The sequence below is a fragment of the Mus caroli genome, chromosome 2 (assembly GCF_900094665.2).
Source record: "Mus caroli chromosome 2, CAROLI_EIJ_v1.1, whole genome shotgun sequence".
In the NCBI taxonomy this organism is placed as follows: Eukaryota; Metazoa; Chordata; class Mammalia; order Rodentia; family Muridae; genus Mus; species Mus caroli.
This window is the reverse complement of record NC_034571.1, coordinates 85,375,695-85,399,130: the sequence shown is the minus strand read 5'-3', so window position 1 is coordinate 85,399,130 and position 23,436 is coordinate 85,375,695. Positions and strand designations below refer to the sequence as shown.

At 51.3% G+C, this 23,436-nt stretch overlaps 3 protein-coding genes across 9 annotated transcripts in view; 1 reads left to right on the top strand and 2 right to left on the bottom strand.

Annotated features, from left to right (window-relative positions):
- Nucleotides 1–2,772, top strand: part of C2H11orf49 (chromosome 2 C11orf49 homolog) — a 165,101-nt gene extending 162,329 nt beyond the window's left edge. Inside the window, exons 7-8 of one of the 2 annotated variants that reach the window (XM_021156887.2) lie at nucleotides 463–526; nucleotides 2,551–2,772. In XM_021156887.2, coding sequence (XP_021012546.1) covers nucleotides 463–526; nucleotides 2,551–2,755 — 269 coding nt within the window. In that variant the 3' untranslated portion in view covers nucleotides 2,756–2,772. Of the gene's footprint in view, nucleotides 1–462; nucleotides 527–754; nucleotides 1,463–2,550 lie in introns of those variants that run through there. The other variant, XM_021156886.1, reaches the window with a different exon arrangement.
- On the bottom strand, nucleotides 2,748–14,874 carry Arfgap2 (ADP ribosylation factor GTPase activating protein 2). Of its 2 annotated transcripts, XM_021156885.2 has the most exons (17): nucleotides 14,590–14,874; nucleotides 14,304–14,422; nucleotides 13,695–13,767; nucleotides 12,754–12,885; nucleotides 12,594–12,674; nucleotides 11,763–11,844; nucleotides 11,493–11,549; nucleotides 10,898–10,939; nucleotides 10,502–10,554; nucleotides 9,945–10,081; nucleotides 9,725–9,856; nucleotides 6,010–6,138; nucleotides 5,792–5,926; nucleotides 4,756–4,882; nucleotides 4,509–4,602; nucleotides 4,281–4,399; nucleotides 2,748–3,920 (listed from the first exon to the last, which is right to left on the bottom strand). In XM_021156885.2, exons 1-17 carry the CDS (start codon nucleotides 14,659–14,661, stop codon nucleotides 3,900–3,902), a joined length of 1,605 nt encoding a protein of 534 aa, XP_021012544.1. In that variant the 5' UTR covers nucleotides 14,662–14,874; the 3' UTR covers nucleotides 2,748–3,899. The 2 variants fall into 2 exon arrangements, with proteins under 2 accessions (XP_021012544.1, XP_021012543.1); XM_021156884.2 differs by lacking the exon at nucleotides 10,898–10,939.
- A 451-nt stretch (nucleotides 14,875–15,325) lies between these two features.
- On the bottom strand, nucleotides 15,326–23,094 carry Pacsin3 (protein kinase C and casein kinase substrate in neurons 3). Of its 5 annotated transcripts, none has more exons than XM_021155733.2 (11): nucleotides 22,983–23,093; nucleotides 20,001–20,064; nucleotides 19,667–19,757; nucleotides 19,370–19,526; nucleotides 18,533–18,768; nucleotides 18,273–18,428; nucleotides 17,052–17,227; nucleotides 16,817–16,937; nucleotides 16,573–16,709; nucleotides 16,110–16,231; nucleotides 15,326–15,805 (listed from the first exon to the last, which is right to left on the bottom strand). In XM_021155733.2, the coding sequence occupies exons 3-11, from the start codon at nucleotides 19,718–19,720 to the stop codon at nucleotides 15,690–15,692; spliced, it is 1,275 nt and encodes a 424-aa protein (XP_021011392.1). In that variant the 5' UTR covers nucleotides 19,721–19,757; nucleotides 20,001–20,064; nucleotides 22,983–23,093; the 3' UTR covers nucleotides 15,326–15,689. The 5 variants fall into 5 exon arrangements, with proteins under 5 accessions (XP_021011392.1, XP_021011393.1, XP_021011394.1 ...); XM_021155734.2 differs by having other exon boundaries at nucleotides 20,001–20,060; XM_021155735.2 differs by lacking the exon at nucleotides 22,983–23,093 and adding an exon at nucleotides 22,326–22,575 and having other exon boundaries at nucleotides 20,001–20,060.
- Nucleotides 23,095–23,436: the final 342 nt, after the last annotated feature.

The following is a 23,436-nucleotide window of genomic DNA, read 5'->3' as shown; positions in this document are numbered from 1 at the left end:
GATGGTTGTGAGCCACCATGTGGTTGCTGGGATTTGAACTCTGGACCTTCGGAAGAGCAGTCGGGTGCTCTTACCCACTGAGCCATCTCACCAGCCCAATTGGCTATTTTCTACCCCTGGAGTTACCTTAGGCCATTACCATCCAGCATAGCACCGGGGCCTCAAGAACTAGATACTCCCAGTACTGGTCACAAGAACTAGACACACCCAGTGCTGGTCACAGACCCACCTCCAGTCTTGGAAGATGATTGATCACCTGGTTGTAATCTCCTTAGCTGTCACTCTTGTCCCAAATGAGGAAGGGAAAATAGCTAGACTCACTACATCTATAAAGTGGTACTCAAGATTTCTTGTTCCACATAAACTAACTTTCCCTGGCCAACCAGTTGTCAGACTATCTGCTTCCTGGTTGAAGGGCCCTCCTGTCGTTTTATGACTTCACCCCAAATACCTGTCTTCTAGGAGCTTTGCCTGACAAAGGAGACCTGATGCATGACCCAGCCATGGATGAAGAGCTGGAACGGCTGTAAGTGTCAAGTGGGAAGATGCTGCCCTCTTGCGGAAGCCAAATCTGTCAGATGTGGCTGTGCCCCACTGTAGGTGACACAGCACTGGTCAGGGAAAGGCTTGGGGCCAGGAGAGGAGAGGCACCATAAGTCCTTGGGGCTCTGCCCAAGTCTAAGAGTAAGTAGAGGGCCTGATCTCTGAACAGGAGACTCATCACATCACCCTCTGGGCTTCTTTCCTTCCTCAGGCTGGTCCAGGTCCCAGGCCTGGTCAACTCCATCACTGCCACTTCTGAGGCCAGCTGCCTGCCTTCCCGAACCCCTCCCCGGGTTGGTTCCCCATGGAAGCCCCTCCATCGCTCCCGCAAATTGGATGCAGAGAGCGATGGCTCCACTGAAGAGACAGATGAGTCTGAGACTTGAATCTGAAGGGTCCCATCTGTGGCCTGTACCTTGTTCCCACACTGCTTTTGCTGCCCTCACCAGACTTCTCCAGCATCATTGTGCCACCCTCTGCTGAAGTGAAGGGTGAATAATAACAGCCCTAATAAGACCAGCCCAGTTCAGTGATCCTCAAAATCCCCTAACTCATGCTCTCAGCAACCCACTGGGCCCTAAGCTGACATACTGTCCCAAGGCCATCTCAGAGAAGGGTCTGCTTTAGTCTTCTGTTGGCAGGGCTGCTTATGCTTTAAGTAGTGTCATCTCAGCCAGTCCATGATCTTCCTAGTAACAACGGCATTTATAAGGGAAACATGAATTAGTCATGCAGGGTCTTCCTGGTGGAGGGGTTCCTGAGAGCATGTGCTGGGAAGACCTATCAACTGGCCTGCTGGAGATCACCACTAGCTGGAGTAAGAGGGAGGATGGGCAAGAATTTCACTTTCAAAATATACTTCAAGTTTGTATGGAACAGTCAAATCTGTGAAATGAATAAAGTCCCTTGTGTCTGGTAAGCAATGAGTCTAAAGCCAGTAGGCTCCAGGGAGGGAAGGGAAAGTGGAACTTGGGGGCCATCCAGGATGGACACCTGCCTCAACTGACAGAGGACCTGGCCTCCTACAGATGAGGACAGCCATTCAAAGCAGGTGTTCTGAATATGGCCTGAGTGGTCAGGTTCTCCACCTAAGAGATCCTGGCCACAAGAACTAGATAGAGCTGCACAGCCTTTTCCACAGTTCCATTAGATATTTGTGAAGACCAGGCCCCAGGTTAGGGCAGTGGTGCCCATCTGCACAAAGCAGGCTTAAGGTTTTGGAGCAGAGACTGGAAAAGGTCAGAGGTGAGCCTCATCTTTCTTGAATGAGGTAGGTCTCCGCAAAGTAAAATTCACTAAGAAGTCATGACTGCCTGCTCCAAGTAAGGCCGATGTTAACATTCACTGGACACATAATTTTCCTGCATCTTCCCTGCCAATGGTTGCAAGTGGCTTCCAAAAGCCCTGTGGTACCAAGCCTACCTACAGGCATCTGAGTGAGCCCTCAAAGGTTTCTCAAATTCTTGTGTGTACCTGATCCACAGAGAAGCTTGAAACAGTGCCAATCACCAAGCCGGAGTCCTACTATCCTAAGCTGGGGTTGGAAACAAATCATGTATTTCAAACACCCCAGATGATTCTAAGGTACTAGAAAGCACTTGGAACTTGGCTCCCTATACCTGCCTTTCTAACCATTTCCCAGAGTGGCTTATAACTGTATGCTGAGGAGTTCCAAGGACAGAGTGACCCTGTAAGGAAAGGGGTTTATATATGGCATCTCTAACTCTTCTAAAATGTATTTATATATTAAAAAGTCTGAATCTTTAAAATGCTTTTCCAAGCCAGGCATTTTAGTGCATGTCTGCCATTCAGCGCCAGGGCCGAGACAGGAGGATTTCAAGTACAAAGCCAGTCTGGGCTGTGGAGACAGTCTCAAACAAAAGCAAAAACAGAGCTCTGATGACAAACAGGTCCCTGTCTGCCTCCTGTGATGAGGTGCTGAACCACTGAGGTTGCAGACAAACTAAAGGGCCAACTAACACCACCTCTTTCCTCCACGTGCAACAGGGTGGTGAGGTCGAGGCTGTACCGGACCCCGCGGCAGCAAAGGGGCAAGGAGCCAGGGGCCTTTGGCTTTGAAGGAAGAGACAAGCTGGAGGCCCCGGAGAGAGTGCCCTCAGCTTTGGCACCAACGCCCAATATCGGTGGGAGCCCAGAGAGTGAGCGAAGGGTCACACTGGGCAGGGAGGCAGGACGGAGAGGAGGACACTGACCCACAGGGCCCCTTGGGGGCTTTATTTTGACACCACTTTGTTTCAATACAAACAGTGCTGAAAGAAAGTCATGTCCCTCTGGGGAGGGATGAGGGAAGAGTGGTCTGTGTTGTTTGGGAGCCCAACCTGCAATCCACAGGTAGAGGTTGGGCCAGACTGCCAGTGTGGCAGGTGAGATGGCACCAAGGAGGACACAGTGCGTGGCCCAGCTGCCAGTGGGTGGAGCCTGCAGCTGCAGGTCCTCACACTCTCACTGGTTGATGGGGTGCTGTCCAGGACCCCTAAACCAGGATGATGCAGATGATAAACGCTGAGCTCCAGGGCTGCTTTCTCTCAGTCTTAGCTTCCTCAGCTAACAGGTTCACAGCATCCAGGCAGGACACACAGATGAAACTCACCATAGGGCCAAGGAGGACACAAAGAGGACCTCAAGCATAGACAGAGGGCGCTGTGACCCACAGTAATGGTAGATAAAGGCTCTCAAACACCTAGGCAGAAGTCAGTCTCCAAGGGACAGCTGTGAAAATGGAAGAGTGCTCAGGCCTCTGGGCTAATCCCAAATAAAACCTTTGGGTACCACGCAAAAGTTCTAGCTCTTGGTGAGCTACCAGGATCCTTCTCCTAACCCTTCCCTGGAACCCAGAAGAGGCCACTGACAGGAACAGCAGTGACGAGTCCAGAACTTCTCCCTGAGGGCTGATACAGCACAACTCTTGCTAGGCCTCCCCTGTCTCCAGAAGATGGGAGGCCCAAGCCCCCAGACCACCTACAAGGATCATAGAGCCTGCAGAAGCCTTGTGCCTTCCCTCCTTGGGGAAGAATTAGACCCATAAAGCCATCCTGATGGAGCTCCCCCCTCACTCCCAGTGCAGCAGGCCAAGCAGCAGCAGCTTTGGGGCAGGACTGGAGAAGGACACTAGCATGGAGGGAGAGTGTGAGGGAATGAGGACAAGGACTCGATGCACAGGCTGAGGACAAGGGCTGATGCCGACCATTCCCCGCTCCAAGATCCTCCCAAGTCATCCAACTCACACACCACACACACAAAGTCAACAAATCCCCAGATCCACAAGACCGGCATCTCCAGCCTGGGACTCAGGGTTCTTGCTGTCACCACCACAGGCCTGAGCCATGGAGCCTGGATCAGTAGGAACCGTAGCGATCCTGAGTGGGGAGAATAAAAACACAAAGTCAGAGCCTCCCACAGAAGAACGAGGGATGGCTACTGCAGAGGGCTGGGGACCCCCGTGTTGGAAGTTTGTGGTGGAAGCTGGGGTAAAAGCCACCTGGATACTAAGGAAAAGGCAAGTCCTGCCTGGCAGAACATGGGAGGAGGAGAGAGCAGTACAAGGAACAAGCTTAGGCAAATCAGTGCAGACACATTATCACCTTAGGAAGAGGCGATGGAGAGTAACTCCCCTGCCAAAAAACCCAAGCGCTCTCTAAAGAGCTGCCCATGGCTACTCAGCATATTAGATACAGTAGAAGGCAAACTTTTTCCCAGGTCCAGCAGCCCAGCCTCACCTGTAAGGAATTCATCACACCATTGGCCAGCACAGCCATCTTGCCAGCCACAGACTTGACACCCTGCTTAAACTGGGCAATGTCAGCTGTAGGAAGTACATTCCCCAGAGATACAGTTCCTGTAAAATTAAGGGAAGGGGAGGTCAAGAGCTCTGCAAGAAGCCCTTCCCACCAACAGGGCACCCCAGCTGTGCTCATCTGATGCCAGTGACAACACTGAGGCCCTACCTCCTCCATGAGCTCCATCCATGTCTCCAAAAAGGTCTGAAGAGCTGATGGCACTGCTGCCCGAAAGCTGCTGTAACCGAGACCTAGCTTCATACTGTGTTGGAGAAAAGACAAGTCTGGGCAATCTTTGGCCAGTGATAAAAGAACTGATTCATGCCAAATTAGGTTATCCTGATGCTAAAGCCCAAGAACAGAAAGGGAAGCTCAGGCTTCTACCTGCTGCTGCCAAGTAGACAATTTCACTAACCTCAGAATCCACCTCACGACCAAAGAACATGTCGGACGAGATGGCTTTGGCTCCTGCAAACTTCTGCCGTGCTTCACTGGACTCAAGGCCTGAGCTCCGAGTCTCCACTTCCCTCCGACTCGCAGTTCTGTGGGCAAGTGCAGAACACCTCCGTCCCTTCTCATTACCCCCAGAGAAAGGAGTTCAGAGACCAAAAACTGTAGCCACTATGGCTTATCACATCTATTCTGTAACTCTGGGATTCCCCCAGTGAGCACCCTCCAGAAGAAAGCCAAGAGCTCCTCTCCCTTTTCTTCACTGAAGCCAAGGCACAACGAGCCTCAACTACCTCCAGCAGACAGAGTGAGTGAGGGCTTAGGCCCACCATGGTCTCACTAAGACGCAGAAAGAAGGTCATCCTATCATCCCTGCTGCTGTCTTTGTCCTACTCAGAATCTGAAGTGACCACATCTGTTTACCGGACTCACCCCCCCCCCACCTCTCCTGCCATAGCCACTCAGTGCCACAATCACTGTCTCAGAATCTCGCTGATGTGGGTAAGAGGGTTGTGCACTTCACTGATGATGCAGGCTCTAGGCTGGGGTTTTATAACTTTCCTTCCAACAATCCAGTGAAGTTATGACTTATGTCCTATTTTACAAATGGATGGTCTATAGTAACAAAACAATGTTCATAGTAGAATAGAGTAAGATTTTCAAAAAGTAAGGGACCTACCAGGTAGAAAACATGGATTTAATTACTAATACTGCAGTCAATCAAAACTAGAAGCATATAGCCTATGAAAGGGACATCATAACTGAAACGGAAAATCAGGCTCCTCCCACCATAAAACAGATCCCAAGCTAAAAGCTCCCCACCTGTCTAATGAATGGTCACTAGCTGTGTGTGGCTATTTACAATTGCTAAAATTACATCGAAAAACATTAAAATTCAGTTCCTCAGCAGCACCGGCTCAACAGCCATACAGCCAGTGCAGCTGTCAATCATTTCCAGCACTGCATCAAGTTCTGCAGACAGCGCTGCCTGCCCACGATACCTTTCTGAAATAGGCCGGATGCTGGAGATGGTAACTTCAGGTTCCTTCTCTTCTACCCTGTCCATACCCCAGGCTGCATCTGAATCCCAGCGGGAACCAAAAGTTTCTCCCAAGGAAAAGGGGTTGTCCTTGTACCTAGGGAGGTGGCAGAGTAAGCAGCTCAGAGAAACCTGTGAAGGAACAAAACAGCCAAGTCTATGCCTCCGAAACAGCCTTACTTTGGGGGTCCAGATGCAAATGTTCCAACATCATCAAACAAGTCAAGCTGTGAACGGGAGGATTTTGCACTCAGCGGGGTTTCCTGCTCAATCATCTGCATCTCAGACAGCACAGAGTGGGAGATGGAGCTGTGGAGAAAGCACAGCAGGCCAAAGGCTGGCAATGAGCATCATCAGCTGTTCACGAACCAAGAGCAGCAGCCAGGCTGATGGGTCTGTTTGTCCAACCGCCACCCACAATGCAGCTCCTGGCCTGTGCACTGGGCCAGTCCAAGCAGAGGACTGTGCTCTGAACTGTGTGTGTGATGACCTGGGAACAAACTCAGAAATGTTAACATACCAGCTTTGTTCTCTCAAAAGGCTTTTCCTAGACAATGGCTATTGGTTGTCCTCTTAATAATGCACACCAAATGATGAGTGCTCAGTCACCATTCCTCCCTTTTTTGCTTTTGTTTTTTTTTGTTTGTTTGTTTTATATTTATTTATTATATGTAAGTACACTGTAGCTGTCCTCAGACACTCCAGAAGAAAGCATCGATTTCATTACGGATGGTTGTGAGCCACCATGTGGTTGCTAGAATTTGAACTCAGGACCTTTGGAAGAGCAGTCGGCACTCTTAACCACTGAGCCATCTCACCAGCCCCCTTGTTTGTATTTTCTAAGGAGACTGGCTATGTGACCCAGCTCCTCCTCCCTCAGCCTTTCCCGTGTTGGGATTACAGGCATGAGCCACCATGCCCAGCTCCATCCATCTCCACCCTTACTTGGAACCTCATTACACCACAGACTCTATCTTCCCTTCCTGAGATCCTGACAGGTGTGTGCATGAGGACACCAGCTGCATCTCATGGGATCAGTGAGTCCTTAATCATTAGAAAAGAGAAGAGGAAGAAAAGGCCTCTCCTACCTAGCACAGGGTCTGGTCATGACCAAGACCTGACCTGCCAGTGCTCCCTAGAGTGGGCAGCAGCATAGGCAGTGCCTCACTCCTGTCAGGATCCACTGCTGTGGTCACACACTCACCAAGATTCCAAACTGAAAACTCCCAAGGAATGAATATTTTGCAACTGGATTTTAAATAAGGTAGACTAGATTTAAGTAAGAGATTATGCTCGCTGTAAAAAAGACAAAGAAAAAAGGAAAGAAAAGAAAAAAACACAGGGGCTAGAGAGAAGGCTCAGAGGTTAAGAGTACTGCTGGCTTTCCCAGAGGACACACGTTTAATTCCTAGCACCCACATGCAGCTCACAACCATCCTAACTCCAGTCCTTGGTGACCCAGACTCCTCTGACCATGAGTCATCCTTGGCTATGTAGCTGCTTTGAGGCCAGCCTGAGCTACATAAGACTGTCCAAAAAAACAAAACAAAAAAACAAAAAAACCAGCCTGTTTTAAGCCAGGCAAGACTAATGAGACCCTGTCTCAAACTAACAAACAAAAACAAGAAAATCAGAGCTCACTCCCTAGGACATGGCAAGGGAGAAATGACCTCCAAATGTGTGCCATAGGACACATAGGTCCCATATATACATACATAAAAATAAATAAGTAATAAAAATGTAATTTTAAAAGATTTAGTAGGGCTGGTGAGATGGCTCAGTGGGTAAGAGCACCCGACTGCTCTTCCGAAGGTCAGGAGTTCAAATCCCAGCAACCACATGGTGGCTCACAACCATCTGTAACGAGATCTGACTCCCTCTTCTGGAGTGTCTGAAGAGAGCTACAGTGTACTTACATATAATAAATAAATAAATCTTAAAAAAAAAAAGATTTAGTAAATGATTTAGTAAATCTTGGTAAGAGTGCTCAATGGGGTAAAGCAAATAGTTTAACCCATGGGGCCCAGACAGTGAAAGGAAAAGGTTCCCATAAATTCTGACATCCATCATCCATAGCGGTGCACACGCGCACGCAGACACACAGACACAGACACACACAGACACACACACCAGAAAAAATTTAAATGTAATAATTAAAAAAAAAAAAAACCACCTTACATACTAATTTGTTATAAATCAACTAAAACCCCTGATATGGGAGCACATTAGAAACAGAGACAGAGGATCAGAATCTCAGGCCCTCTTCAGCTATGTAGCAATTTGGAAGCTATCTTAGGACACAGGAAACAAATAAGAAACAAACTGCACACACACTTACATCATACGTGAGCACACTCCTGCACTTCACTAATGACAGGAGTGCTTACACTCACAGCATACAGACCGAAAGGGAAGAAGGTAATACCAAGTATATGTTCAGAAAGATTAAATTACAACAATCAGACCTGCTTTGTAGGGTATAATGGTGCACGCCTTTGATCCCGGTACTCAGCAGAGGCAGGCGGATCTGAGTTAAGAGGCCAACATGGTTCACAGAGTGAGTCTAGAACAGCCAGGGCTACACTGAGTTTTAAAAAAAGCAAAAACAAAAACAAGTAAAACTACAAATGAATTTAGAATTAAAAAGTCAATTCATTTGCCAATTGCTAGGTCTGGAGCTTTGAGGAAGCTGCATCCCGATTTCCTCATCTGTACAGAGGTAACAAGGCCTCCTCCCTAGGACTATTATGTCTAAGACATTTCTCATAATGACCCATGCCTCCTAACAAGAGCCATGGCACTGGCTAAGTGCAGCCAGGACCTTGTGAATGGCACCAGTAGATGATGATGATGACGATGATAACAATAGGCTGTTTTGAGACAGCCTCCCAGAACCCAGTCTGACTGTGAATTCCCATGTAGCCAAGATCACTCTCAACTCCTGCTCCTGCTGCTTCCACATCCCAAGTGCCAGGATTACTGGTACACGCCACCATTCCTCAAAGATACATTTTAGCCTAGGCCAGCCTCAAACTTGCTATATAGCCAAGAATGACCTTGAACCTCTGATCTTCCTGCCTCCAGAGTACTAAGATTACAGACTTACACCAACACAATAGTTTTTTATAGTACTAAGGATTGAAGTCAGAGCTTCATGCAAGACAAACACACTACCAACCAAGCTACATCCCCAGGCCCCAGATACTTTATTTTAAAAGATTTTAAAAAAAAAAATCTATTACTATCTTTAATTCCAGCAATTGGAAGGTAGAGGCAAAAGGATTTCTGGGAGTTTGAGGCCAGTCCAGAATATACGCTAAGACCATACTTTAAAAAGAAAAAAAAAGCACTATTACTGAAATCCCTAAATATTAACTCAAAATGCTTGAGAGAGCAGATCTGCTTTTGTTAAGCAAAGCACAGAACACAAACCAGTAGTTCTGGAACAACAGACTCCCAGCTAGGCAGTGATGCCCCACCCCCACAAACACACACACAGAGAGCTCCCCAACCCAGAGGCATTTGAAATGTGGGATACTCTGAGGTATTATTGTATCTGGAAGGACAAATGGCATTTAGTGGACAAAGACTAAGAAAGCAAAAAGCCCCAAGGTTCTCAGGTCTTGGGAAAAAAAACTGCTCAGTCACAAAGCAGCCATATTAATAAGTGCTGTCCTAACCTGAAGTAAAACAGCACCTGATCCTGCTCACTTTAAAACTTAAGCAACTAACACGTGTGGGCCAAGCACTGTCCTAGGAACTTTAAGACAGCAACATTTTCTGTCTTTAGCCTCAGAGGAAGACTAAAAAGGACCCCTGACTGACTGGGTAGAGCCTGTTCTGGCTCCCAGAAAAACAATGGCATTTTTCTAACACACCAGGGCCCAAGCCTCACCTTCGGGACACCAAGCCCATGCCCAGCCTTTCAGCCTGCTCTCGCTTCTTCCCTTCAAGATTCTGGAGCTTTTTCTCCTCCTTCTTGCGATCAATCTGGAGCTCCTGGTAGGCCAGACGCATGGAGGCAACCCTGGAGGGAACAAACACTCAGAGGCTGCCATCCACGCCACCTGCCACCAACCCCCACACAAGCCAAGGGCACCACAGCCATCACGCACATGGACTCTTCTGCCTGCTTCTTGGCATCAGCTGCCTGCTGCTCTCGGAGCTTCTCTGCCACCTGGGCCTGCCGCTCAATCTCAGTAAAGCTCTGGTTGCTCACCTTCTGAGCTCCCAGGCCTTTCTTGGCACCCAGCTGAAGAGAAAACCATGTGATGTGGAATCTGGCCAGCCAGTTTCCTCAGCTCCCTCCCCACTGTGGCCACTGTGGTCACACCCACAATGAAGGGCGTCTCCTCCTCAGTATCCAGTGAGCATTCTAAGACAACGGTGGTTCTGCTGGAGCTGGTGATGAGCTTGGCACCGCCGCCACACAGGTCTCAGGAATGAGGACAGCAGTTAATGCTGACTGGGGCCTGCTGTGTGCCAAGCTCTCTAAGTACTAGATGTGCTTGGTCTTGCTCACTGCCCAGGAGACCCCAAAGACAAGTGCCTTTAAATCACTTTCACAGACAAGGTTCAAGTAAGTCTAGTACCTTTGTCAGTACATGGGAAGAACTGAAGGAGCCCAACTGCAGCTCACAACCACCCTATGATATTGCCTCATCCCACCTACCCCTTTCTTAGCGGCTGCTGGCTTCTTCTTGCCAATAATGGAGCTTTTCAGTTCTGTGAGGAAGAAGGTGAACATGAGCTAGGACAGAGGACGGTCAGAGACTGTGGCTCAGTTCACACCAAGCAGCTTCCCAACAAGAGCATGTCAAAAGAAATCCTTCAAACGGAAAGTCAGACCTGCCCTACCAGCTCCAGCCAAGACTGTTCAAGCCAAAGACGGACAAGGTTAGGGAGCTCGCTGATGCCCAAAAGTCACAGTAAGAGCCTACACCCGAGGCACCAAAGACAAAGTACCCAACCAAAGCGACAGTTGTTAGGCAGGGGAGCTGCCCGACAGCCTCAGCTGCTAGAGCAGGGAACTGGCAGGCAGGGGACAGGTTTCCCAAGCCCTGGTTACCTCTGGTACAAGAGGGCCCTTTAGCTGACAGATACATGGACTCTGGAGGAAAAACAGACGTGTGGCTAACAAGGGCCCACCCCAGAAGCTTCATAAAGCTCCCAAACCCAGAAGCCTATGCAGAGCCTGCTTCAAAGTCTGCCGTCTCACAGAATCAACTGGATAGCCACTGGCTTCCTGCCCCAACCCCCAAGAGTCAACAGAACAAACCAAGGTCAGCAAAGGAATTGTTTACCATAACCAAGTCTGAAGGCCAAAAGTAGTGGGAAAGGCTGAACTTTGAAAGGACAGCATTACCTCTAGCCAGGAGCAGCTCAAAGCTAGCCCCACACCTCATGTACAAAACGGGCCAGTCCTACCTGACACCAGTCCCATTCCAGCCTCCCATTCTTTGGCTAAATCTATCCCCACACTCAAAATGGCAGCCATCTGGGCTTGTCAGCTCAAAGGCTCTGAGGTCAGTATGACAGTGCCCACCCAAGAGGATCAGTTGCTCAGTGTCCTATGGTTGGGTCACGTGAGTGGGCAGCAGAAATCTGGAACAAATACTTGAGGCCCACTTCCTCCCAGCCCCCCACACCGCCAGCTGTCATACCCAGAGAGGCTTGGGGTGAGGTTCCGAGCAGATCAGTGTTAGGGCCTTGTTCAGGTTCTGTGAATGCAATTGACAGGAGTTACATTAAGGAGGTGGTAAGACAGGAGTCACTGGCTTTCCTCAGCTCACCATCAAAAGATATATGCCCACCCCTTCCTCCAAGGACTAAAGAGAAACCTTCTCTGAGCTCCTATGTCCCTGGCCAGGTGTTTCTGTACCCTAGTCCTTTTCCAGGCCCAGGCACTTGGTTGAGATCTGGGCAGAACTCACGTGCCAGGCTACTGCTCTCTGAAGGTAGGGCTGGTTGCTGGGTCCCTGAAGGATCAGTGGCTGCTGTATCCCAAGCAGGGGCCTAAAAAGGAAGCCAGATCACAGAGGCCTCAGTGAGCCCTCCTAAAAACCCACAGCTACCTGTGGATAGGAGGCACTGCCCCCTGCAATAAGACAAGATTGGAGATTAGCAATTATACTCACCAGTTACCATGGAAGACAAATGTAGGAAAACAGCCTCTTCAATTCACAGCTAAGCCCATCCCCCTAACTGATAGCACTAACAACTCTTACATATTGACCATGCACCAGGCACAAATCCAAGGTGCTCACAGATAAAACAGGTTCAGTGGAAGTAACTATGTTCAGGCCCTAGGAAGTAACTATGTCTCCATTTTAGAAACTGAGTTTTCCCCCAGGTTAAGTGATTTATCCACATCACAGAAATACTTGCAGAGAGGCTGGGATGTGATCCAAGGCTCTAACTTCAATACCCATTGCCAACAGAGGGGAGAGCTTTTTTACAGGTGGGTCACAGGAGGGCCAATCCTCATTGTCTCCAATTTCTGTTCCTTTTTGGAAAATCTAGAAGTTGTTTAGGGTCCCTGAGACTTCTTGAGCTTTCAAACTATTCTCTACTCCAGGATCCATTTCTAAGGAGGATTCCACTCCACTCCCATAAGAAGCGGGTAGTAATTACCAATTCTGAACTACAAACACTCTCTGAAACATTGTACCTAAACACAAGAATTTATGTCATGATCACAAAAGGGTATATACAGCCTTGGTAAGTAAAGCATTTATCAGAGGAAATATCCCTGTGGTACTCACCTGAGTATGTTCTGTGAAGAAATCAGAGTCTTTCTTCTCTGGAGAGTGACTAGGAGCACTGTTCATACTGTCTATCCAAAGCTGGAAGGGAGGAGACACTGAAACTCAGGGCTGTTACTATCTCTTATCCCAGCACCCTAGCCCAGGAACCAGCACTCACATCAGTACCATGCCTAGTCAGAGCTGCACTCCCTAACTGCCGGATCTTCTCTCGGTACATCTGGGCAGCTCGGCTCGTATATTTGGTGTTAGCATCATTGGCCATACATCCGTGTTGGCGGAAAAAAGCAGTCTGGAGAGCAAAGAGAAGGAGTAATATGTATGTGCAAATACTCTCACCAAAGAAAACTGTATTCACACTATAGGAGACACTTTACTAAACAATTGGGCTATTATTTATACAGGATGACACACTACTGACATCAGCAGATTTTCAAAGAGGTAAACGTCTTCCGAGATTTCTTTTCAAAACAAGACAGAACAACAAAACCCTTTATTTGTATTTATTCTATGTGCACCCCAGCATGTGTGCAGAGGTCAGAGGCCAAGTCCATGGAGTTGGTTTTCTCCTTCCACCTTATGTGGGTTCCCTCAACTGAATGAACCCAGGATACCAGCCTCCCTCAATAAACACCTTCACTCACTAATTGACCTCCTCCAAAATTCCTCAAAAAAACCCAAAAACCACCATGCCAGCCCCTCCCTGTGAGAGCAGGGGACAAAGTCTAGGGGACTGAAGAATGTATGTACTTCTCAGTTCAGCTATCCTCCCTCCAGGAGCCCACAAAACCCCAATGACTATGGAGACACTGCTACTGCCCGAGAGCACCTGTCTAGTTCAGTTTGTATTTCCTTTTTTTTTTAATTAGATATTTTCTTCATTTACATTTCAAATGCTATCCCAAATGTCCCCCAAGCCCTCCCCCCACCAGTTTGTATTTCATTAAGCCTCTTTGAAAGAAGCTGTTTAAATTTTTCTGAATTTAGAAAAGTGTGTGGCAAACTCTTGGAACAGAAAAACCAAACTCACTTTGAGAAATCAAGGAAAAGTTAAATACCCAGGCAGAAGGATGGGGGTGGAAGAAGGTAAAGGAACGTTACCGCGTTGGCATTCCCGCCGACCTGCATACACCTCAGCTGCAACCAGCTCCAGTTCGAATCCAATTCTGTGGACCTGTGTACAAGGGCTGAGTGTCACCTTCCCTATCAAGACTAAACCTGTCATTCGGCCTCAGGCTTCTGTGGGTGTCCAGGAACCATCAGTCACTGTCCCATTTCCTCCTCTCTCCCCTGTATTTGAAATCATTGCGCTTCATCTAATCCAAAGGGTACTAATTATTTCTGAAAAGGAGATCCGAAAGGAGGTCGACTTCTGAGAAATGCAGGCACGGGTTTGGCTCTTCTTAAAGTTTGGTCAAAGTCGCACTGGAGACCTACTGGGCCAATCTTTCTGCAATAACAAGGTCAATGCCTCTAACTTCTCCCCCAAACTGATGCTGAGTCCCATGTTAACCGTGAAGAGAGAAGCCTACAGAGGCGGAATCCCCCCGCCGCCCTCCGCCCGCAAGCCCCCGCTGTAGGCTGCCAGAACTCCCGCCAAGAGGAATCCAAACACCAAATTCAGAAAGGTCCGAGTCCAGGCGCCCTCTCCCCGTCGCTGACCACGCACACAGCCCCCGTGGAGGCACAGCACCCTCACACAGAACCTACCTGATAAAGCTGAGATGGACACCCAAGGAGCGATGCACTCCAGAGCAGTCAATACACAAAAATACACCGTAAGTGATGCTGGCCCAACTAGGACTCTTGGCGCCACAATCGAAACAGGCCTAAGTGGAAAATGCGACAAGCGAACGGTTAGGGCCCAGAGTCGAGGCCCGGCGCTAGAAACCACAAGAAAGCCTCCAACCTCCGTCCTCGCCCTCCCTCAGACCCCAGGGGACAGGAGACGTCTTCTCCGCCAGCGTCAGGACCCGTGCCCCGCCCGCTCAAGCACCTTGTTGGTGGGAATTGCGCGAAGCCTCTTAAAAATAGTCTGGATTTCGGTCTTGCTCGGGCTCGCCGCCATTTTCTCTCCTTCCCAGACACAACCGCGACCGACAGGTCCCGGCGCGGGCCAATCCTCGGCGGCGAAGGCAGGCTCACCGCGCCGGTCACGACAGGGCCCCGACCCGCCTACGAGTGGAGTGATTCGACCAGATCTGGGCCAATGAACGTCGGGCGGGGCTGAAACATGACGTCAGCAGCCGGGAGCTCCACCACGGGACTGAGAGAGAACGCCGCGCTGCGCCTGGCCAATCCGCAGCCCGAGCGGGCGACGGCTCGTGGACTGGCCCAAACTTCCTCGAGAGTTCCTGCTGGACCCGGGTACCCTATGTACCGCTCGACCACTGGCTGTAGGCGGCAGGCAGAGAGCCATGGCAACAGACTCTGTGATGAGTTACTGACGGACGAGTAATGATTAACAATCTCCCAAGTGCTCCTAGCCCCATCCAGAAGTCATTGGCAGGGCTCCAGCTCAGCTCACAATCCAGCAACTGGCCTAGAGCAGAGGCCGGCACACAACAACCTTGATCACCAAGTCCCGTCCAGTCCAGATTGCAGTCCTGAAATTCCGGGGCAGATACCAGGAGGCAACTGCCTGCCCTATCCCAGTTCCATAACACATGGCACGCCCACAGACCGACCCCCTGCCTCCCACCAGCAAGAGTAGGCTATCAAAAGACGCTCACAACACTTGATGGGGTTTTTATTCTTGATCAAATTTAATGCACACTACAAGTCACAAAAGAGGGTGCTGCCAGCCTCAAACTACATTCTCCCCAACCTCACCCCAGGAACTCCTAAACAGTTTAGGAGCTGGATCCTCCCACTCTGGGATGACCCGAGGAGGCTCGGGCACCTCTCGACCCTCCGTCACTCCAACCTCCAACTCTAGACACAGACCCCTGCCCTTCATGGGCCCAGAGACTTCCTCCTGTGGGAACAGAGGGACAGCAGCAGCACATGGTTCAGGGCCTTCAGGTCCAGCAGTCCAGGAAGGGTTAAGCTCTGGCCCAGGTCAGGAGAGACGCCATGGTAGGGCTGTCAGGGCACTCAGGCGCCCACACATTCTACGTAATTGGCAGGGTACAGACCAATGCGGCCACTCTGCAGCTGGCCCTGGCACCAGCCCTGCTCATCCTCCTCGCTCATCTTCAGCAACTCTTCCCCTGAAGAAAGGCAAAACAGTCATTGCCCAAAGCACTGGCTTTACTGGTCTCAAAACTAGGTCATGGACTGGGGGATGGAATAGCACAAGGGCCGACAAACTGGAGGATACCCAATTCAGACTAGGATAGGACACAGCCAGGAAAATCCACCCAACCTTAGACCCCAGGGAGGCAACTGTCAGGCTGCAGCTGGACCCTGAGCAGCCCGTGAGGATGGAGTCTCTGGCTTTCTTCTTCTACAGCCCTGCTCTAGCAGGTAGGACGGGGGCTGAAGTGGGAAGGACCATGAAAGGGCCCAGCATACCTGCTCGGAAGCTCAGCTCATCAGCCTCCTGGCCAGCATAGTCATAAAGTGCTCGTACCCTCACCCCAGTGGCAACTTTCCGGGGACTCTCCTCATCTGACCAGTCCTCGTCCTGCCCGATACTAGAGAGGGGAACACAAGGGGCACAACTCAGGGCACAAGACCCACTGTATCCAGTACTCAAGACAAAGGGCTTGGCTGCTTGGCGGCGGGCAGGGAGGAGCCAAGTGAACAGCCCTCCTGCTGCCACTCACTACTGTGGATACAGGTCTATCTTTGTGCACAGGACTGTTATACAGCCAAACTGCGAGGGACACCAGACCATGGAGCAAATCTAAACCTCGGTGAAATTAACTCTCCCAAGATGGCCGTCGGGCACTGATGTGATGGGAAAGCAGGAAGAAGTGGTAACAAGCAAGCTATAGAGCCCGGTCTTGGTTTTGATCAGGATCCCGGCTCTCACCCCGGGGACGATGGGGACTGGGGTGGGGGTGCGGTGCCATCTCTTGTCGGTACAATGCTGGTCAGAGTAACCTCATCTGGGCTCCGGCCACCCTTCTCCTTGCGGCTGATGGCTCTCTGTGTGTCTAAGGACCATTCCTGTGGAGAGATTTTGGCCCACCTTCACTGACTTCATAGCAAACCTTGTCATCCTTTTGAAACCCACACTGAGCCCAACACAGTGCCACCCAGCCTCTAAGACCTGCCTCAAACTGTGGCCAGTTCATGGCCATGCCAGGCCCGTGTGTGCTCCGCCACCAGCGCAGATCCTCTTCATCACTGGCAGCCTCAATGCCCTGCTGCAGGTCTCGATGGAGTTCATGGAACCTATGAGGCACCCAGTCAGACAGGGAAGGCCAGAGCCCCTAGAATGTCAAGTTATACAGCCCCACCAGAACCCAAAGGAGGTCAGGGGAGCCTCTCTCCAGCGCGCCGCCATACTTGTCACTACTGGAGAGGTCGAGGTGTTGATGCAAGGTGAGCAAGACATCCTTGAAGAAGAGAAGCCGCTGGCGCTCAGCAGCCTGGCAGCTCTCAAAGGCCTGCTCCATGTCCTCCATGTAGCGTGGGGTGTAGCGATTTAGCTCGGCCAGGGTCTGCTCATACTGGGTTTTCATCTGGGTGAGAGAGAAGGGAGGCAGTGAGGACAGACTGCCTTCCACTCATGCCCGCACCAGCATTCTCTGAGCATAGCCACAGGCTAGACCTGAAGCAGTCAGACCTGGAACTCACTTCCTACCCTCAGGAACTGACAGAAGCAGCCTAATAAGGGAAGTGATACACAAACAAACACCTAGAAGAATCTGGATGGAGTGCAAGACAGGGTCATTCTAGATGATAAGGTGAGTTAAATCCAAGTAGGCTCCCTGGAGGAGGTGTTATAGAAATGCCACCCCTCAGAGAGGATGAAATGCTAGAGAGAAGAACACTCCGGGCAGGCGACAGAGTATGCAATATGAGAACTGATTCCAGGTAACTAAGTCCCCAACTTCCTGAAACCTAGCCATTTCTCTCTTGGGTAAAAAAATATAAAAAAAAAAAGTGAAAAATGCCATTCTTCAAAATCCCATTGCTTTCCTGGGTAAAACATTGTATTTCCTCATGTCTCTCTCTCTCTCTCTCTCTCTCTCTCTCTCTCTCTCTCTCTGTGTGTGTGTGTGTGTGTGTGTGTGTGTGTGTGTGTGGTGGAGGCAGAATGTCAACACGGAGTGCCTTCCTCAGTTGCTCACAGCCCTTAGACAAACTGGCTATCCAGGTCCAGGGATCCGCCTGTCCTGTCCATTCCCAACACACACCCGTTCTGACAACTCCCCTTTACTCCAGCTGCCTTGCCTAGCTTTTACCTTCACAACCAGCACTTCACCAACCAAGCTATCTCCTCAGCTCCAACTTCCTCCTGTTTGTTTGTTTGTTTGTTTGTTGAGACAGGGTCTCATTACAGTAGCCTTTGTTGGTCTGAAACACCATGTAGACAGGGCTAGTAGCCTCTATGTAATCCAGGCTGGCCTTGAACCTATAGAAATCCACCTGTCTCTGCTTCCTGAGTGCCGATATTAAAAGTGTGCAACCCGACACCCAGCCCAAATTCCAGTGGCGTGGAGTAGAGCAGGAAGAAGTTAGGGTCTGAAAAGGCATCCAGGAAGCTCTGCCAGGGGACCGTACCTTCTCTGCCTCCTTGGTGCAGCGGCCCACCCGCTCCTGTAATTTTCGAAGCTGCTCCTGGGACATGGAGCTGTCTGCCTTCGCGTGGCTCTCCCGGGTCTGGGCTGTCTTCTCATCCTTGCGGGCTGTGTGGTAGCTCTTCTTAGAAGCCTCGACCTAACGACCATGAGAACAATTCGGAATCCTAGCCGCCACAACCTGGTCCTGCGTAGACCTGGAAGGTGCTTGCCTCCTCTGGGAAGCACTGCTCTGGGCCTCACCTCCTTCAGCCTCTTTAGCCAGGGCTTCTGAGCCTTTCGAAAACCATCCTCTGCAGCCCGGCTTTCCCGAAAGCCCCCCAGCACTGGCCGGTGGAAAGCCCCTCGCTGCCAGGTCCGCACTCGCTCGCTGTCTGGACCGTGCAACTTCTCCCTCACCTCCAAGTGCAGCTCGCTCAGCCTCTCAGCCGCAGTGAAGAAGGCATGCCAGGCCTTCTCCAGGGTGCCGTACTGTGGGCCTGCAGAGGGATGAGCTTGGGCCAGGCGGGGTTGCTAACTTAAACACAACCTTCCCCTCCCCGCATACTGCTGAGTGCCAGACAGGGGCATGGTAGGAGCTGAGGTGTGACAGCTGAACAGCAGCAGTGTCAAGTCCTGTGTTAGAATTCCCTACTCTGCCCTGACATGAGCGATCTCATTAATCTTTGACTTCACTACTACCACGGGGACACTGCCATTGCTAACTTGGATTGGGCAAAAATAAACAACAACAAAGCAAAACAAACAACAAAAAAAACCTAAACCTAGAGAAGTCAGGTTAACTTGTCCAAAGCGGAGTAAAACCATGTCTGCTGCACGAGCTCTGTAATGCCCGGGATCTTTCTACTCAGACCTACACTCCACATTTAGCTTTTCCTAGCTGTGACTTCAGGCAAGTCCCTTCTCTGACCTTCATTTCCGTTCTAGAAAACAGGTGAAGTAGGAAGATAGCTCCCTCTTGCCCTGCATGCTTGAGGTCTTAAATTCTATCCCCAGGCCCCACAAAACCTCAGGAAGCTGCCCTGAGGGTCCCACCCTCATAACCTCTGAGGCCTTTGGTAGGCCTGCATACTGGCTCACCCTTCTCGACAGCACCCCTCCATTTGCGGGCCCAGTCAGCCAGCTGCTGGGCGTAGGCCTTCTCAATGCGGGCACGTTCTTGGAAGCAGCTAACCAGATCCCCACACAGCCTGTGCCCATCCTCAACCCTCTGCACCGTCCGTCTGTAGTTGCCAGCCTGGAGCACAGAAGAGAGATGGCTTTATGAGCCCTCTTTCCAGCTGGGGCTGATAGCTAGGCTACTCCTGGACAGGTGGCTGAGCCCATCAAGAAAGGGACAGTTTACTGCCACTCCGGACCCAGTCCCCAGCCGCTTACCTCCCAGAAACTGCCCCCTAGGACCTCCCCTCCGGCGTCCTCCTCTGGAGCCATGGTATCCCTGCAGCACGGAATGGTGGCAGATGTGGTGCTGTGGAGGGCAGGTGATTAAACAGAAAAGTGAGACCTGCCATTTGGGGACTAGGAAGAGGCCTTCTAGTAGTCCAAAGCTTTGTTCTTTTGCCATCCCCACTACCCAAAGAATGACCGGAGGAATGGCCGAGCAGCAGAAGGCTAGAAGTCCCCAGGAGGAGCCAAGAGAAAGGCAAAGATGGCAGCTCCCAAGTTCCCTTCTCCCCGTGGATCTACCCATCTCAGTCCATCCTCTACATACCTGGGGTCTCCAGATCACTTCCAGGACCCGTGTCCAAGTCTCCAAGCTGCCACTATGAGCCTGTCTTGATGTTAACAAGAGCACAGAAGGGAGTAAAGATTGGGAGCTTCCAGTGTCCAGGGCGGTGCCCAGTACCCCCGATATAGCAACTGCTGTCAGAAGTGCCAGATTCCAGGCTGAGAATGCCAGACTGGTCACACAATCCAGCAAGGGATTAGGTGACAGACAGGGGTGGGTGGTGGGCAGAAAGCCCCACACTCCTACTTTAGATGAGAAGAGAACTCTTGCCTAGCTAGGCCCCTTGGATGACAAGGCAACCCCATGAACAAACCAGTCCAAGTGAGGAGGTGCCCTGTCACAGCCCCAGCAAGTGTCCATGCTGAGCAGACTGGAAAGAGAGCCAGAAGGCCTGGCCCTATCATGACCAGGAAGTTTTTGGACAACTGTGCCTTACTGTCCTAAGGGAGCCTCAGCTCACTCTAAAGTGGAAATTCCCCCACCTGGTCAGCATCCATGCTACGGCTGATGTAAAACTCAAAACTGGCAATGAAACACTTGAAAGACCCGTCATTCGTAAGGGGACACTTGCTTGCCCCCTGCCACCACCACACAATATCCAGGAGTGTCTCAAAGGGTCCTAAGGTAACAATTCCATTCTGCCTTCAAAAAGTCCAGGGTAATTTTACCCCCAAAGTCAATCAGTCTCTCTCTCTCTCTCTCTCTCTCTCTCTCTCTCTCTCTCTCTTGCCATCCCACCCCCACTAGAGGACACAGTGACTTGCAGCCTCCTGCCTCCAGGCAAGGTCTTAGCTCTCCCCAGTCCATAGAAGGAAATTACTTTCTTCCCTGAGATAGCCCAAGGCCGTTGGGACAGTTAGGTCAAGGGGACAGAGTATGAGATTGCAGCAACCAAAGCAGGACTCTGACACAGTGCTCTCTAAACTGGGAAACCTCTACTCACTCTCAAAACTCCAAATTTCACTCTGTCTTCCTCAGGGCTCCCTATAGCCCCTGTGTTCTCAGTCCCACTATATATTCCATAGGTTTGGACTGGATCTGGCCAAAGTCACTGACAGACTTCTGCAGTTTTGATTCACATTACCCCCCCCCCCCCGCACTAGAATCAGTAACAACTAAATTAGAAAACAAAGAACTGGAGGTTTAGCTCAGAGATAGGACACACTTGAGCCCAGAGGTTAGGTCCATCATCAGCACCAAAAAGGAAAGAAGAATGGCCCATCTGAAGATCAGAAAAGATGCTAGCTACAGCAGCCCTGAGAAAAGCCCGGTCTAAGCTGACTTCCTACTTCTGCTGGCAGAAGGTAGACTGGCCTCTCCCTGGGACCTCATATTAGCCTATAGTCAACGAAGATTCCTAGACACAGAGCAAACTGCCCCCCAAGTTCCACTAGCTCTCCACCTTGTTTCCTCTTGAGTCAGCCCCACTTATCCAGAATGGCTTGCCAGCCAGATTGGGGGGATGGGGAGCAGTAATTATAAATCCAGGACCTGGGGGCCCTGCCTACTCCAGTCTCCTGCTCCCGGCTCCCAGGAGAGCTGCCCCCAACCCGTTCCTTCTCCCTGGCCCCAGAACAGAGCAGGCTGTGTGTGCAGTGCTGGCACAGCTCCCTCAGGCCTCACAGAGCAAACACTAGCTGGAGCCCCAGGCACAGGCAGGCCCGGCACCCCGGCTTCATCGAGCTCTTGGGGTGGACCTGGCATCTTGGGCCCTGTTGAGGAGGATTGGCATCTTGTGCCTCCTGACATTAGCAGAGACCCACATCTGAGTGAACACATCCTACCACAGCAAGAGCTCAGAGAGCAAGAACACAAGGTAGTTAAAATCTTTCCAGTCCAGCCTCTCCACCTAGCCTGTCAGAGAAGGCTTCTGGGACACTGGCAGGGTCTCTTCCCAACCGCTAGTGCTGAACTGGGAGTTCTGGGCTTCAGGACAGAGCCCACTCTCCCCACCTGAGCTCCAAAGGCTTCGGCCTCGTTCCTTTCTTACACATAAGCCAGCCCCCACCCTTTTCCAGTAGCTGGGGACACAGGCCTGGAAGAGAGCAAAGCTACCCTGCCCAGCCCAGTCCTGTGTCCTGAGTCACAGGCTGCGCCCAAGGGCTTCCCCAGCAGCCTCTCCCAGTCAGCCTGTAGACTTGGATTTAGAGGTGCAGGAGGGTCTGGTTGCTAATTCAGAGAGGGGCGCTTAAAATCAAGAGACTGGCACAGTCTTTTGGAAGGATGGGGGAGGGGGTGGCTCAAAGAAAGGGGGAGGAGGCAGAGCCAGGGAGGGGCATAACAAAGGGGCACTTTTGGAAACCCGACCTGCCGGCTGAGGTGCCTGCTCGCTGATGACGCACTCCTAACCTCGAGCCTCCACACCAAATCACAGAACTCAGGGGCTGCCGGTCTTTGGCCTCCACCCTTATAGACAGCGCCACCCGACAAACCACCTCCGGATCCCAGAAGGCCCGGTGTTGAACAACTCCAAGCCGGTGGAGCCAGCCACAGGATAGGCATTGCCAGGCCTAGACATGGAGGCTCTAGGACTTCTTGGACAAACTTGTTGAACTTGGTCTCGGTGGGGAGGTGGGGCCAGCTGGTTACTGCAGCGGGGAAGGGGCGCTGCCTACTAGGGTTAGCCATACAGATAGTGGCGCGAAGGGGCGGGGGGCGGGCTTTTTACAGAGGCCCCTTCTAGGACTTCAGAACGGGCGCAAGGAGAGCAGATGGGGACCCTCTAGGCGCCCTAAGAGATGATTTGCTCCTCCAGCTGGACGCCCTATTTCCCCTGGCTGGCCTGAAGAAACGCCTAATTAGCGTAGGAGATGAGATGGCCTTGCGCTCAGTGGCAGCCAATGGCCGGGGTCTCCCGCGCGGGAGTCCGTCCCATTGCCAACTTCAGGAGTCGAAGGACCAAAGAGCAAGCTAGAGCCACCGTGCCGCCGCCGTGCCCCCCAGTTCCCCCTCCAAAGCACTCACCGTGTCCTCTCAGGGGCCCTCGGTGGGTTAGGGGGATCTGGCCACGCTCAGTTCGGAGTCTTACCACTCCCGGGTCCGGGCCACCGCCTCCTGGAGCGCTTCAGGCCCTCCCCCGGGAAGCCCGGCCCCCCGGGCCCGCCCTCTCCGCGGAGCCACCGCCCAACCCCACCGACAGCATCCCCGCAGCGGGGACTGCAGGCATCCCTGCGCCAGGTGGCTCGGGATGCGAGCCATAGGATCTGCTCCCCGGGTGCAGAGAGAGCTGGAGCCAATAGTCTAAGGGGGCGTAGCGAGGCTATCAGAGAGCTGTGAGCTTTGTCGCTCTCCAACCTTTACAGAGCTTGGGAGGCCGGTGGGAATGAGCGGGGAACTTGCACACTAATCATTAGGGTGGAATTCGGGGACAAAACTGAGGGGACATTCTTTGCTGAGAGCACCTAGAAGGTTAGAGGTT

Excerpts from the sequence above, each read along its gene's own strand:
- Arfgap2 (XM_021156885.2), bottom strand. The coding sequence starts at position 14,661 with ATGGCGGCGAGCCCGAGCAAGACCGAAATCCAGACTATTTTTAAGAGG. Across the intron at positions 12,675-12,753 it reads TGACTAGGCATGGTACTGAT|CTTTGGATAGACAGTATGAA; the intron begins GTGAGTGCTGGT and ends CCTCCCTTCCAG. Across the intron at positions 11,550-11,762 it reads AGAGAGCAGTAGCCTGGCAC|AACCTGAACAAGGCCCTAAC; the intron begins GTGAGTTCTGCC and ends TTGCATTCACAG.
- Pacsin3 (XM_029471418.1), bottom strand. The coding sequence starts at position 19,720 with ATGGCTCCAGAGGAGGACGCCGGAGGGGAGGTCCTAGGGGGCAGTTTC. Across the intron at positions 16,710-16,816 it reads TGAACTGGCCACAGTTTGAG|GAATGGTCCTTAGACACACA; the intron begins GCAGGTCTTAGA and ends ATCTCTCCACAG. Across the intron at positions 16,232-16,572 it reads CAGTCCCCATCGTCCCCGGG|TATCGGGCAGGACGAGGACT; the intron begins GTGAGAGCCGGG and ends TCCCCTCTCTAG.